At 41.6% G+C, this 16,893-nt stretch overlaps 1 protein-coding gene across 2 annotated transcripts in view; it reads right to left on the reverse strand.

Annotated features, from left to right (window-relative positions):
* The window catches only part of Palld (palladin, cytoskeletal associated protein), a 384,747-nt gene that overhangs the window by 194,263 nt on the left and 173,591 nt on the right, over positions 1-16,893 (reverse strand). For both annotated transcript variants that reach the window (XM_021170928.2, XM_021170930.2), the window contains 4 exons: positions 12,045-12,223; positions 4,305-4,371; positions 2,878-2,983; positions 496-570 (listed from right to left, as the gene is read on the reverse strand). In XM_021170928.2, coding sequence (XP_021026587.1) covers positions 496-570; positions 2,878-2,983; positions 4,305-4,371; positions 12,045-12,223 — 427 coding nt within the window. The remainder of the gene's footprint in view (positions 1-495; positions 571-2,877; positions 2,984-4,304; positions 4,372-12,044; positions 12,224-16,893) is intronic.

Raw genomic sequence — 16,893 nt, forward strand, 5'->3', positions numbered from 1 at the left:
TGCTTGGGTTGTTGGTTTTTTTGTTTGTTTGCTTTTGTTTTGTAAAGCTTCCTAGATCTTTCAAGAGGTTTCCCTGGTAGTAACAAAGTAACCTGATTGATTCTTGGGATTCATTGTACAGACCAGTCCTGGCCTCAAACGCTTAAAAACCCTTGCCCTTCTGCCTCCAAGTGTTGGGGCCACAGTTATATGCCATCATGCCCAGTTATAAAGAAAGGAAATAAATTAAATTCTGAATTATTCATACCTCTCTTAGCTTTCCCATTAAGTCAGACATCTGCTTCACCTGCGTCCAACCACATTTCTCAGTCTTGCATAAGAAAACAGCCATACAGTCATTATTCAATGAATACCTACCTATCCCCTAAGGTAACCACGGTGATCTGCCTATTAATATCTTCATTTCAAATCTTAAGGGCTGCTACATAAAGTCACATGTGAATGAAATTTAAGCACTAAAGAAAACATGGAGAATGAGACTTCCAGATGTCAGACCTTAGTAAAAACAGGAAGAAGGCAGCCCATGGTGGTTCCGTCAGGTCGGCAGAGATATGAAGCAGCACTATGAACCTGAAAGAGCAGAGACACATGGATCAGATTCTCAACCTATAAATCTCTGAAGGGATGAGCTAAAGAAGCCTTTCATTATGGGGATTGCTCCACGCGAGTGATTCCAGGGTACGGGAGTGTCGCCACACGTTACCCGCTAGTCTACTCTTACAGTACAGACATTGTTCTGCCCCCTAATTTCACATCTGTTACTCTTCTTTGGTCAAAAGGATATTGGAGGCAAGAGCTCCCTGGGTCCTGGGGGAATCTGAGAGCTTTTAAATGCTATTACCAAATGGATTTCTGTGTGTGGGACTTCCACAGGGGTCTGTTCAGACAGTCTCACAGACGCTATATTTTATTTTAAAATACAGTCCGGATTCATTGAATCAAAAGGATAAACTATGGGCAATGGAGGGTAAGGTAAGTAATGGGAACATCTGCCGATCTTGTTTTTAATGTGAACTCTGTCAGTAAAGGGAGATAGAAGTTATGAGTGAAAGAATAAAACTCATTTATTGATGTGTAAAAAATAAAAAATCTCAAGGTAGGTACTGAAACTGTTACTGAACAGCAGTCATCTCAGGGGAGGTAAAAGCTTTCAGAGTTATGAATGGAAAATAAAAAGCAGGGAATGGAACTCTTTTGTGTGTGAAATTGCTCATTTTCAGGCAATCTGGACTTACTTATAAACCGATAGCCATCTGATCACATTTGTCTGAACACACTGTGTGACACCACAGTGCGGTGGAGATACTATGGCAGTGACAGATCTTATTCATTGTCCCAGGAATACATTTTACTGGCTTATGTTTCAGGAGGGAGGTCTGTGTCTCACTTTTCACTATCGTGGACATCCAAAGCATACACAAACACTTTTATAGCCTTACCCTGGGTCAGACATTGTTTGAAACGTCCTATAAAAACTAACTAAGAAACTCTTCACAACACCCCTGGGAGACTGCTGGTCTTATCATCTCCAGTTTTCGACAAGGGAATTAGGCCCAGAGAGGTTATGCTATTTGCTCGAAGTCCCTTCAGTAAATGGGTAGAGCTGGGAATCGAACCCAGGAACTCTGGCTCCCATATATTAAACATTTCTTCTCATTGGCTGTAAGGAAGAAATGATGAGCACTTCAGCCTCTCATCTGTAAACTAGGACTCATTACTCGGAGTTCTTGTAAATAAAGCCATTGACAATGTACTCTACACATCACTGTAGTGTTTGCATCTATACATCAATGTATGTTCTTTTCATCTGTATCTCACAATACATTTGGTCATATTGAGAGGCTTCTAGAGTTTTGCCCAGCCAGACTGGGAAGGAGGGGGCGCTGATGACTTCTGCTTTCTGCTATTAAATATCTAGCAAAGTGGTTAGCATTCAAATAAATTCTAGTTGATAACTAAAAGCCAAGCTCTTGAGTTAAGGCTACCTCTAGTTTTGAATGAAAACTCTAGTTCAGTGGTTTAAAGGAAATACCTATCATGGCTGCCAGTTCTGGGTCACTTATTCTTGTTGGTTTATGAACACAAATGTCTTTCCCCTAAAGTTCATCTCTTACATGTTACTATGTATGGCATGTGGTAGTTGTTATGATTCTGATAATATTGTGAGTAATAAGAACTCATGGAAGGCGTGGGGATGTACACGAGACAAATCTTTTAACTAGGGATGGGTTTACTTACCAGGAGTGTCCGGGAAACCTACTACTACTGTTGGACTTATAGATTCACATCATATCAATTCTTTACAGACATTTGATTTTGTCTTTTACTTAAGGAGTAATGCTGATGGTGTTTGGAAAGTAAACCTACTACAGTTCCGTCCTAGAACTTGTTCTTTCTTCGATAAAACAGTCTCACACAGACTCTAAACCAATATTTAAAAACAGTATAGTGAAATCAAACAATTTTAATTTTTTTTCTAAGCCATACTGTTTGGCCTTCTGAGATGGGAAAAGTTTTTGGTTGGTGTGTGAATGTTATTGGTCTCTTTAAATAAATAAGCTAATGAGATAGGCTAACTGAAAGAAAGGACAGAGAGGACAGTCAGAGCTAAGGCTTACGTCATTATCAGCTCAGAAATTCCTATTTGAGCTTGGCTGGTGACTTCCTGGTAGTGTGGCTGTGATTACAGATTATTCTTAATGAGCAAATATGACAACATTAACCATTAGTTTTTTCTTCCTTCGATTGTAGGTATTTTTTTTTTCCTCAGAAAATATTGCATGGGAATTTGTCAGTTAGAATTGAACTCGTATTCATAAAACAGAACAGCCTGCTTGTTCCTGAACTCAGCTCCTTGGTGGCTGGAGGTACAATTACCTGTTGGACAGGCACAGATAAGGGTTGAATCACAGCTGTGGTCACTCCTGTTTTCGGAGCTGAGGATCCTATCGTTAAGGAAACGGACGTTGTTTTCTTCTGAGCTCTGGAAAATAGGGAAGCGAGTGTTAGTTAGAAGCTGTTTGTTTTCGTTGTTGTTTTGTGTTTGTGTTTTTATAAATTAGCAATTAGTCTTTAAAATATTTTTACAGAAGACCTGGGTTTCTTTTTGTAGACCCGGTCTACTTCCATTAAAATTTGTTTCAGAAGTTGGAACTTATCAAAACAAATTGCCAAAAGAGCTGTGTGGTCAGGACCTGGGTAGAACTGACTTTAATACACACACAGAAGAAAGAAAATGAGCCAGAGGCAACTCACACTGATAAGGATTAGTAAGGTAGTATTTGTTTAAATCCCAAGAGAAAATAGAATCTTGGAAAGCTTCAATCTCTATCAGTTAGCAAATATTTGACATCTTTACGGTTAGGGTCCTATATTTAACTCAGTTTTAGTGTTTATTTTAGGGCTAACAGCTGTCGCTTTTGCTGGCTTCTAATTTTTGTTGAGAAATTTTGTCTTCTCTTAGTCCTGGGACTTTAGTGTTGTAGAAGAGAAAGACCAAGGGGAATCAGTCCATTGCCTGGCTCAGTGTGTGAAATCTCTGCATTTGAATTCTAATTTAAATCAGAAAAAAATGTACAAATGTATAATCTTCATTAGCAATGGTGATTATCTGATGTTGACTGGACACGATTTTTCAAATAATATATGATTATTTTATTATTGTAATAGTCTTACAGTAAAGTACTTGTATTAATGTGTAAGATCTAATCAGGGAAATTAGCATTTTAAATAGAGATAACTGTTATATATTTACTAGCAACAAAAAACATTTGTTAGCACATCTCACCATTAATGGAATTTTCTACCAACTCAGGTAGACTTGGCTATACTTTTGTAAAATAGAGGAGACAGTAACACTTTTTAAATAACGCATGTCTCTCTAGGGAGAAGCAAATTTTGGCCTTTTCAGATATAAGGTTTAACTAGCAAAAACCACCACCAACAAAACCTTTATCCAATAAAAAGAAAATCCATTTCTGACTCAATTACACATTTTGATTCTCATCCGGACCTAACTGGTTTTTCTCTCAGTGTGACTGGTCTTGCCATTTACTTAATCAGCTCCAAGGCTGTCTTTGCAGCTAACATAGCACTTGGCTGGGTTTTGGCATGCTGATGTTGAGATAGATCCCCACAGTTTAAAGTCATACAAAGTAAAAAATTGTGTCCCAAGTCTAAGCACTCTCTCTCTCCGATGGACATGGCTTGACCATTCCCATCCCAGCACTCCTGGCATCAAAACCCAGTGGCTCTGTCACCCCTCTTTGTCACAAGGGCTATCAGGGGACCCAAAGGCAACTCACTGTGGCATGGCTCCAGCTTTTGATATGAAAGATAAGCTTTCGCTGTCAGAGTCCGTGGAACTGGCTCCTGGAAGACATTAAAGATCATGAGACAGTTAGGACATGAGTGGTGCCAGCATCTCCAAGAGTTCCAAAGAGTATAATGGTCTTCGTTTAGAAACAGCAACAACCTGAAAAGTCTTATTTGTGCTATAAATACACATCAAAATTGAGGCTGATCAGTGTCGCATCACTTTTTATTGCTGTTTCTTCAGAAAATAGCCTTTTAAAGGTACTATTAATAGCTTCCTTTAGGCCACTGTGCTCACAATTTATTATTAGCTTCCTTTTTAATCTCTTTGGCCATCTCAGCCATCCTTTCACATGGCTAGACAACTATGAGACAAATGTGAGTGTCTTTGTGGAAAAATGCCATGGTTTTAAACTTTAACCCTGGGAGATCACATGGGGTGGGCTGTCTTCACTACTGTTAATTGGAAGCAGCTTTCCAACTCTTCATCTGAATGTTATAGTGCCCACACTGCAGTACAGTCTCTCAGGTCTTTTGTTGACCTTGAAAACAGTCATGCTGAAGTAACTCGGTTGGAATGTTTGCTCTGTCCCTTCCCACTTCTTCCGGTGTGGGCGTGGGCGTTCCTCACCTGGCTCCTGTATTACCCAGAAGGCTCCTGTCTTTCCATTTCTTTCCCTCCCAGAGCTGTCCTCCTCTTATGTCAGGTTAATTTTTTCCTAGCATACACCTTTCCTATAAAGGCACAAGAAGATGTCTTAGTTTAAAAGAGAACTCCTCAAATCTGACATCTTACAGACTTCACGGATTTCTTCGCCAGACTTCCAGCATTTGCAAGTCACATGATCACGATCCATGAAATTGACTGTACTCACTGGCAGACACAGCTTAGGAAGCTGGGATGTGGTCCCAAAGACATTCAACAGATACACAAACCCTTTTAGAGTCCCATTCTTGGGAGAACACAGATAGAGGAGTCAGAATTTAATACCTTATATGGCAAAACAGGGAAAAGTCAAACTGGTAGAGGAGTGTGGGCAGAGAGGAATGGAGTGAGCTTGCTGTTGTAAGTCGGGAGCAAGGAAGGCTCACAAAGGATCAAGTGGAGGGAGCGGGCGGTCTCCTTGTCATGTCTCAGCTTCCTCCTTTGTACCTGCAGTTCTGTAACTCACTTTTCTAGGATACTCTAGCTATTCTACCTGTACATGCCATCGTTTGTCTTCTCTGGATTCTGAGGACTCCTTGTTTACACCATGCATGTCACCTGCCATTTTTTCTGCTGAAAAATTATCAGTCCCCCGAGAATTAAGGGAAGGTTGAAAAAGGAATTTCCAAACTGTGAGTGGTTAATACGCACCACAGCGGGCAACTTGGCTCCTCGCACATTTGGGGTATGATAACCGGTTATAACCTCACCAAGAAGTAAGTGACCACTTTATAGGCAGGAAAATGGAAGAACCAAGCTGCATTGGTAATGTTGCAGGTGGTGACAGGCTGCACTCTGTTTTTGAACCGTCCCCTCCCTCTCCCCCTCCCTCACTATCTTCCAGGCTGTGCGGATCTGGATTCCTCGGAGTGCTTAGTTCCATGCTTGCTCAGAGCTGGCCTTTAGCCTCTGCTGGGAGCACGTGGTGGTCAGAGAACTGCAAGACTTATTTGGGGACAGGGAGTGGAGTGAGTGTGCAGCAGAAAGCTAGCAGGAGGCTGGAGAGGCAACATTTGAGGCCAGGTGTGGTGTGCTAGAGTCGAAAAGCCTGGAGTCTATTGGCAGGGCATTGGGGGTGGTGAGCTGACTGAACCACAGGGTTAGCTGGGGGATGGGATACATAGAAAATCCAGGCAAAAGATGCGGAAGCAGTAGAAGCAGATTTCAGAAAGAGGAGGAGGAGGCTTACATAGTGATGAAGAGGTGGGAGGGGCTAAGCAGAGGAAGTCTCAGGAACTAAGAAAGCCTGTTATCAGTATGGGCTGAGCTATTCTGAGATAACAGCTTAATTGGAATCATAAAATGGATTTTAAGGGGAGCAAAGTCCTATGGCGGTCTAAAAGAGGTAAAAAATATGGGAGAAAAACAGCTATGCTCACCTGACTCCTTAAAAAAAATAATTTTCCTGTTATGATTTATATTTTAAAAGTGATTTTTTTGTTTGTTTAAGAAACTTAGTGTGAGGGAGCACACATATCAGAGTACACATGTGTGAGTCAGAGGACAATCTCAATAGAGACAGGTTTCTCCATCTACTCTTTTATGTAGGTCCTAAGGATTGAACTCATGCTGCCAGGCTTTGGTGGCAAGTGCCATTCCATTACCTGCTGAGCCATCTTGCTGGCTCTACTAAAAGATCATTCTTGCTGGATGTGTGATTTCCTCCTCCTCCTCCTCCTCCTCCTCTTCTTCTTCTTCTTTTTCTTCCTCTTCTTCTTTTTCTTCTTCTTCTTCTTCTCGAACCATTCATTTTATTGTGTTGTAGTAAGACACAGAACTTTGACCATGCAGCCACCCTAAAGGAACTGGCATAGCCAGCCAGCTTTTAGCAGGTTACCAGGTGACTGTGGAAACCAAACAAGGGAGGCAATGCATGGTGCCCTCAGTTTTCATACATGAAACCCGGTATCCGTTTCTCACCAGGCCAGCCAGGTGCTCTTCCCACTGCCCCTTCCCTCACTCTGCCTGAGCTCTGCCCATGGTCACACCCTACAGCTTTATAATCTCCTCCCTTGGCCCAGGAATCTCTCTGCTCATTCACTTCCTGCTGTGACAGAGATCACACTCAGTCTATGAATGCCACCCAAGCACACTATCACCCAGCTATGCCTCCCGGCCTCCTGGCTAGTCTGTCAGTAACATCATAGTTAAGGTACTAATAATCAGTCCCAGTCCAGGGGATCAACTTGAACAGGACATAATTACTCCTGTGTATCAACTTCAAGACAAAATGGTTCTGCTCAGAGCCCTCCCACCTCACTGTGCTGTCTCCTGCTGCTGCCCCCACTTCTATTTCCAGCACTGGAGAGACTGAGGCAGAAGGAAGGATAGCCTTGAATTTAAGGTGAATCTGGATTACTTAAGCAGTTGAGTCCCAGACTAGCTTTGACTAGTCTGACCCTGTCTGAACAACAGCAGCAGCAGCAGCAGCAACAGCAGCAACAGCAACAACAACAACAACAACAACAACAACATACAACAGGATTATTCCAGGAGTCAGGCATTGTGATGCAGGACTAGACCTGAATCCTAGCACAGGCAGATTCTTGTGAGTTCATGGCTAGCCTGTACTACAAAAGGAACTCTTGTCTTAAAACAAAACCAGACAGACACACTTTCTTGGACTGTAGCTCTAGCACAGAGGCAGAGCTCCTGACTAGTACATGGAAGATCCTCGGTTTGGTCCTTACATAGACAAATTTAAAAAAAAAAGTTTTCTTTCTCCCTTTTTGCAATTGATCATCTGAGAAAGATAGTGAAAAGCATTAGTATCCCTGGGGTGTTTTCTGTACCTGCCCAGCCCTTGTGGAATGTCAATATCACCTTATTTCTCAGGTGTCCAAACAGCTATGGCAGGGTGGACCAGATCCAATCCTTACAGTGCTAGCAATGTCCTTTCCCTCACCTGATAGTAATTCTTCTCTCCCTCTGCAAGTCTGCCTTTATGGGTTATCTGTTGCTCAGAAATGTTTATGACATAGGTAGATACTTGAGAGACAATTACTTAAATTAAAAACAAACAAACAAACAAACAAACAAACAAACCAGGTGTAGAGAACTATTTGAAGGAAAGGATGCACAGGAGAAAGATAAGACATGGTAACATACTAAAGTGACTTGGGTTGAACTATGGCTTGGTGTGCGGTAGTGCATGCTTAGCATGTGTGAAGCCCTAACTTCAGTTCCCAGCAACCCATACATTCACACAGAGAGGATCACAGGGCAGCCAGACTATGAATGGTTTTATGTCTTGTGTGTGTGTGTGTGTGTAGATTTTTTTAAAAAAAAGAAAATACTATTTTCGTGATCTTTAGAACAGTCAGCACCACTCTAGGATCAAGTCTGTAGATGCTGACAACAATCTGATTTCAAAGTACAGAGCCACTGTTAAAGGTCATAGAGCAATCCATAAAAATATTAGGAAAATTATTTTACAATATGTAATATGAAAAACAGCCTAAATATTCTTAGGTTCTCTATATGAATTTTCAAATCTAGCCAAAGGAATATGTGCTTGGATATCCATTGGCTATCAGACACTGGTGCACTATGGTGGTCTGGCATTTGGGGGTTGACCTCACGGCTGCAGAAGGAACGTTTGCCCAAGCAACATCATGGCGTCCTTCCAAATCTCACTAGTTAGCATTGAGCAAATACAAACCAATGTCAAACAGTACCTACCTCCTTGTATCTCTCTTCTGCATTCCTGTCCAATCTCCCTATCTTCTGATGCTGACTTTCTNCCCTCTCCTTCAGATCTACATTCTTCCTGCCCACAAGGTCTAGCTCGATCCAGCTTTGTTCACCCCACATTTCAGAGACACCACCCTACCCCCTTCAGAGTTCTTGAAGCTATACCAATCCTTATTATTAATTTTACAATGGTAAGAGGAAGGAGTGGTAGAAAGTTGGGATGGATTTATTTCACATGTTGTTTATCTTTCTTACTTACATATTCTTGAGACTAGTCCTTCACTAGGTATCCCAGGAGGGTCACCTCTGTTCCCCATCTTATGATGAGCCATGTTCTTCTGCCCTCTTAAAGACTTTGCATCTTAACCCTTCCCTTCTTCTGCTCAATCTAATTTTTTTCCCACATTATGTCTTTTCATCAGCATATAAACATATTCCAGTAACTCCTGCCTGAAAACAAACTATCCTTTATGACCTCATACTCTTTTCCAGATACTGCCACTGTTTCTGCTGGTGACTTGGCAAACCTTCCTGAGCGACTATCCAGTATCTGCTACTGCTTCCCCAGTTGGCAAACTTTTCCCATCTAATGACACCCTGTCTCTGAACTCCTTGCTAAAAATCACCAACAAAGCTCGGCACTGCTGCTAAAGTCAGTGCTTTGCTCCTTGATCTCATCTGACTTCTCAGTAGAATGGACCCTGCTAGCAAGCCCCTCTTTCCCAAAGCCACTTCTTTTTCCCTGGGTAATGGTTAGTTTTAACTGCCAACTTGATACCATGTATCATCTGGAAGATGTGAGAGATTGTTTTGATTAAGTTTACGTTGATCAGTAAGCATGTCTGTGATGGACTGTCCTGATTATGCTAACGGCCATGACAAGATCCCAGCCCACTGTGGACAGCACCATTCCCTAGGCAAGGGGACTTAGGCTAAATGTAAAAAGTGAATTAAGCAATATAAAGCTTTGCAAGCATTTGGGTCTTTTTGTTCTTGACTATGAGTATCATGTGACCTGCTGTTTCAAGTTCCCACCACCTTGAATTTCCTGAAATAATGGACCCAAATCTGGAATTCTGAGCACAAACCCTTTTACCTTTAAGTTGCTTTAGTCCCTATCACCTGGCTGATGAGGTCCAGATACCTGGGAATCCGTTGGTTCCTTCTGGGCTTCCCCACCCAGGCCTTTGCATGTGCTCCTTCTGCCTGGAGCACGCTTTCCCCAGCTTTTCCTTCCTTTTAGATCAAACGTCACCTTTTCAGAGTGGTTTTCCACACACCTATCCCATCAACTGCCTTTAGTACTTCCTAGACTTGCCAGGTCTTGATTTTTAAGGATTTTCCTGGGCCTTTTCTTCTGGACTGTAAGCTCCAGAACAGCTATGCATTCGCTAATATGAGTTTTGTGTTGGGACCAGTGCCCATTTCACAGCAGTTATCGAACATATGTGTGAGGATGCAAAGGCAAAGCAAAACAAAACTTTACTGTGTCCTGACAATGGTATCAAACCAGAGCAAGGCAAGGGTAATGGCAACCCCAGGGCTAGGAAGCACTTCCTCTTATTCTGGGGCAGCAAAGAAGCAGCAGACTTGCCTGGGTTTGAATCTTTGACTAAGGTGCGCATGCAAGCATGCACACACACACACACACACACACACACACACACGCACGCACACACACACAGGGCAGAGGATATTCAGCCATTATTTTTTATTATTGTGTTATTCATATCGTTATTACTATGGTGTGTGATGTGCACACTATTGATGGCACATATACCACGTATACCACATATACCACAGCAAGTGCAGAGGTCAGGGGCAAATTCTTGGGAGCCTCTTCTTTTTTACCATATGGGTCCCAAATTCAAGTTGTCAGGTTTGACAGCAAGTGGCCCTATCCACTGTGTTGTCTCAAGGTCTAAACAGTGGAATTTATATCATTTCCAATTAATAGTAGATTTTGAAACATTTGGAAAAGGTTTCCTATGAAGTAGTATAATATAATTATAGAAAATAGCTGAAAACTGAAGATCAACCTAGTAGAGGGGCCTCAAGTATTTTATGCTTGTTCGAAAGTTTAACTATTATTTTAAGAAGCAATTGACTTATAGGATAGCCTTTAAGTTGTAGATTTAAAGGCAATTTGAGAAGTTTGGCAAAAACTTTTCTGATTATTTAAAAATACTGACACTGACACAAAAATATTCTATTATCTCAATGATACTTCCGTTAATCAAGCTTCCCAATTACACAAGGCATGGTCATGTTAAAAAAAAAGATTGGCCAATAGAAGCATTCCATTCTCTCCAACTGCTCTTACAGCACTGGGCTTTTAGTCATCCCCACCAATGCATGCAAGTTCACGGTTAATTAGTGGAAAGAAGGGAGTCTAAACAACAACAACAAACAAGAGCACAATGCTCAAATTTAGAAAAAATGAAAACATTTCAAAGTAGTCCTCACCTCTAACTCCCATGAGTGACTTCCTAAACCTTTTATAACTTTGGATGATACAGTGTTTTCATTCACTTGAGGCAGGGGTGCTAAATTGATTGCTTTAAATTGTAAATAAGTTCAAATGTATATGGAGTGTTGGTTACTGTGTGCTTACAGGCAGGAACCCAGCACAGCTGCCTTCTCACAGACCTAACAAGCAGCTGAAAGAACCAGATGCAGATACTTACACCAAACCAATGGGCAGAAGCCAGGGACCCCTATGGTTGAATTAGGGGAAGGCTGGAAGAAGCTAAGTAGGAGGGTGACCCCATAGGAAGACCAGCAATCTTAACTAACCTGGACCCCCAAGATCTTTCAGACACTGAGCAGCATCCACTAGCTGGTCCGAGGCTCCTGACACATATACAGCAGAGAACTGCCTGGTCTCACCTCAGTGTGAAAAGACGCACCTAACCCTCGAGAGACTTGACACCCTAGGGAGTGGGGAGGTCTGGTGGGGTGGGGAGGGTGGGGACAGCCTCCTGAAGACAGGGCCAGGAGAGGAATGGGATGAGGAACAGTCAGAGGGCAGACTGGGAAAGGGATAACGACTAGACAGTAAAAACAAAGAATTTTCTTTTTTAAAAAGAGTGTTGGCATTAGGCACAGTTGGTACATGCTTGACTGTCAGAACTGTTCAAGGAAGAATTCAGTGTACTCCAAGAAGTTGGTTGTTATTGTTGTTGTTGGTGGTTTTTCAGGATAAATAAGGCTTAACCCATGTAACAACTGTGCCATTTGCTTTTGGAAAATTGTATACAGAGGATGCAAGGATGCCTGAAGAAAATAACCAGAAGACCATCCACACTTTGCCCCTCCACACCCTCCTTACCTTCAATGAACACCTCTGCAGATGTGCTGTCTGAGCCACTGGGGTTTGTAGCCAGACACGTGTAGCGACCTGTGTCGTCCTCAAAGGCCTCAGCAATGACCAAGGTGTGCAGCTCCCCACTCTCGCAGTGGATCTGAATGTCAGGACTGTTGTACAGCTCCTTCCCCTCACAGAACCATCTGTGGGACAAGCGGAGGACACAGATGACAGAGGAATGAGTGAGGTAGAGGCGGCATGCTAAGCAAGGCTCATACTAGGCTAGAAGATGTTTGCTTGACAAAAGATCTGTTTCAGTGTTACTCATGGAAACTGAACCTAGACTGTGAAATTAATGACTAGACATACTTAGCCCACAAAGGATTTCTTTGCAAAGCATCTTGCACATTTTAGTAACTTTGAATTAAGTGACCTCGTTGAACTTGTGAAGACCTTTTGGTAACAAAATTAAGGCACTAAAACGTCAAAGTGTCTTAACAACATGTTTTATAATGAGACTCCCATGATCGTTATAATTTTACCTATTATTCTAATGTAAGGAAACACATAAAGAAATATGAATTTCATGCTCAAACTATCTGCAGTGCTCAGGAATCGTGGTCATTAATGCAATTTCTATTGTCCAGCAAGACTCTGAGCACTGAGCAGGACAGGGTCGAATGCCTTTGCATTTATGATATTTACAACAGCTTCTAGTTGCTTTGCTCTCCAAGATGAAGAGAGAGGGAGCAAGCGGGCTGTACTTTATTCTTGCTAGTCAGTGCTTTCTTTTCCCGAACAGTAGGAGAGAGAGAGAGAGAGAGAGAGGCTGGAGCTGATTGATAGAGGTTCTCTCCCACAGACCTTCTTCTATTTTCCTAGTTCCTTAGTTCAACAGCAGCTGCTTCTACATAAAACAGAACAAACATACCTTACCCTCGAACCTGCTAGCATGATGTGTTTTTAAGGAAACACAGAGGAATATGCTAGCTTAAATGTAGAATCCCAGAGATTCTGGATCTATTTTTTCCATTCAGCTCTTAATGCCACTAAGAAATTGGTTCTGTGTCTGTTAGTCTGTAAGAATCTATGGGATTGGCACCCTTTTGTGAAAAGATGATGACATTGGGGACTAATTTTTTACTTGGAGTCACAGGATGTAGGCCTATATTTCATCTGGAAAGAAAGTTCTCAAGAAAGTGAAACAAAAGTGCTCACTAATTCTCAGAGCACAAACCCTAGAATCCACATTAAAAACCACTTGCAGACAACTTACAAGAGATCAGCCATGCCTTCAGGAATTAATGAATGGGACATAGTCAGCCAATACCATGCACCATTTTATGGAATGCGGCTCCTATCATTTGGGGGTGGTGGCAGAAAGGGGCAGTCTTTCTTGATTCTGGGGTACAGTGTGATTATTCTTGTTTGTATCGAGTCTTAGAGATCCATTCAGCTTTAAGCCATGTCTCATCTCCTTTCTTCTCTCTTTACACAGCCATAGTACAGCATGCTACCCACTAGCACTAAACGGTGATATTGGCCTTAGTTGATGATCCCCTATCTCTGAAATATGGTAAATTCCATGTCTGTCATCACACGAAAGCTCTTGAATTTCTTCCACCTGTCACTTCTTAAACCCAGGTCTGTCATTGATGGCTTCCTAGTGACTTCACCTTAGTTTTATTTTCTATTGTTCTTTTTACAATAAAATCCTGTTTCTGTCAAATATTCCGGGGACTCTACACTGTTACATCGCCTCACAGGTTACTCTCCTACCCTTCGAACCCACACCTTCCCTTCTCTTCAAGCCTCCTCTGGTTCTCTGCATTAATCCTCATTACAAATATCTTCTCCCAGGCCAAGCCAAAGGCTTGCTCAACAAACACACTCCACTGACCATACAGCCACTGAGTGTTGTCTAAACAAAGGAACGGAATTGTGTCTGGTAAACTCTGAAATGAATGTGGAGTTTGTGCATCTGTTCTGGCAGTAGATATCTTTGTCTTCCAGGAAAAAGAAGATATAAACACACTATTAGGGGAAAATGCTTCATGAAAATATACGGTGAGGTTTAAGAAGAGAATGATGCCCATCGGGTGGATGGGTGGCCACTGTCAGCTATACATGCATGTGTGCAGAATCTCACCCTCAAACTCAGCAAATGCACACTCTGCAGCCTGTTTTAACATGGTTGCCAGCAAATCCTGCTTGAGATATTTCTGAATGGCTGAGAAGGGGGAAAAATCAGGAGAAGAATAATATTTTGGGACTCTGAAAAGTATAATAACCTCAAACTTTGTAGTCAATAAAGCTTTCTTTGTTAAAGTCTAACCGCATTCATTCATTTACATATCACCTGTGGCTGCTTTTGCCTCGAAGAGGAGCAGGGAAGGAGGTTAAATACACTGATTGTCCCTTGCTGAAACTCACTTTGGAGGAAAAGTTCTCCAGTGCCTGCTTTTTGGTTTTTCAAACTGTAGACCTTGGGACAGTTGCCTCAGCACCATCTGGAGTTCTTAGACATACAGAATCCTGACTCATCCTATGTCTACTCCATCATTGCACACCCCTTAAGTCTAGATGTAATATGCCCTGGGCTAACTCTTATCAATGACTTTTCATTCCAAGGCTATTGTCAGATCTGTGGTCTCTTGTCTTAAGACACACTGACAGTTCTTTTGTTTTTCCCATTTCTATTTAAAAACTTCTACTATCACTTCACTTATTTGACAATTGGTCACTTAGTCCATTTTAAATGATTTGTTTATTTTGTATGACCGGGTGTTTTGCCTATATCTATGTGTGCATATCAGGCATATGCTTGACACATACGATGGCCAGAAGAGGATGTCAGATCCCCTGGGTGCTGAGCCACCTCTCTAGCCCTACTTACAACAAGGATTTTATATTTCTGTACTACTTTCTTCTTGCATGACTCAATGTCTAATGTATTTATGTCTTACTTTCCTACTTAGCAATAATGAGTTTTATTGAGATAATTTCATATACACACCATAACATAGTTTGATTTCATTTCTACCTTCCCCTAAAATTCTTCCATAGGCCCCTTATTGCTTTCTCTTTCCGATTCCTTTTTAAGACAGGACCTCACTCTATAGTTCAGGCTGGCTTACAGTGGCCCTCTTGCCTTAGCCTCTGATTGTGCTAGGGTTATAGGTCTAACTCACTATGACTGGATTCATTTTCTTTCCCTCCCCATACTTACACACCTTTTGAATATGAGCTACTTCTTTATTGTAAAAGAAAATGCATTTATAGCAATTTCTTATTGATCCTCTATGTGGAACACTGAGCCAGTGGATATCTGTCACACATTATTCCATACACAGCCTTTGAGAGCCACAATTAACTTTCCTTATCAAATGTTCTAGGAAGGCCTATGGAAAAATACAGTTGTTGTTTTTTGTTTTTTTTTCTGACATAGCAGTCGCCAAATAGATCATGGGATTCTTATTAAGCACCTACTAAAATCCTATGTGGACATTACGAGATGCTTTTTCAGAATATTAATTCCATAGAACTTGTATTTTTAAAAGCCTAATTATGGTGTAATAAAGATAAGTTTATGACTAAAAGAAAATAAAATCTCCAAGTATAATACATAAGACCTAAAATATATCTTAAAGAATATATATTTCCCATACCAGAAATGGTAAGATAAGTGCTTTCTTTGCAACAATGGACTTAATACTCATACACACATACACACACACACATACACACACACACACACACACACACACACACACACACACACACCAGACAAACAGACAGACAGACAGACACACACACACAGATAAACATATACATAACATACATACAGACAGACAGACACACAGATAAACATATACATAACAGACAGACAGACAGGCAGACACACACACACACACATACACATACAGAGGCTTGCGCACATGCACATACATGCACATGTTTTTAGGAGGTGAGATCTTTGAGACAGGTTTTTTTTGTACCAGGCTGATCTCAGTTCACTGTGTCAACTTAATATCTCCCAAGGTTGGTGGTGAACTCATGATCTTCCTGCCTCTGCTCCCCAAGTGCTGGTACCATGGACATGTGGTCTCCCATTCAGCTGTCCATATTATATTGAAATCAGTTCTTCCTATGTTTTCCTTTCCTAGTAAATGTAAGTTTCTTCCTGGTTTTTGATTTGGTCTTTCATACATATTCCCTGTGATCAGTAGAGTGTTTGGTGTGCAGAATGTGTTAAATATACCTTTCATTTTCCATGTCTCAGCTTCTTTGGCATCTGGGGTCTTGTGGCAATGGGGAGACCGACCTTCCCAAGGTCAGCCACACCCAGAGATCTTAAACTGCCTGCAAGCATGCTTTTCACATGCAACCCGGGCAACCAGAGCTCCTGCCACATTCTCCACTGGGCTGTCACTCCGAGTGACCACCTGCTTACTTGCCTTCATGATGCCTGGTACTGAAAAGTAGGGACAAGCCCTGTACTTAGGAACCCACTATATCATCAAATGGGCCAACCATTAGTTGGCTAAATTGATTACCATCCTTTCCATAGAAATTGAAATACTGGCTTCTATGCACAAATTTCCTGCCCTTGGTTGGCTCAGGGGCTGACTTGGCTCTTCGTGTAGGAAGGCTTCCCTTCCTTCTGTGAACTGTAAATATTAATGATCTTTGCTTATTTCCCACAGCATCCCACTATGCTGCTGTGGCCAGCCTTGAACTGGGAGATCTCCTATTTCAGCCTCCCCATTAATAAACTAACTTTTAATTGCAATAAGATCCTAGCCTGTTAGCCTCACAATAGCTGACATTTAAAAACTTGGACCATTGATGGTGATTTAATAAAGGAATAAGT

The sequence above is a fragment of the Mus caroli genome, chromosome 8, assembly GCF_900094665.2.
Source record: "Mus caroli chromosome 8, CAROLI_EIJ_v1.1, whole genome shotgun sequence".
NCBI classification, from domain to species: domain Eukaryota; kingdom Metazoa; phylum Chordata; class Mammalia; order Rodentia; family Muridae; genus Mus; species Mus caroli.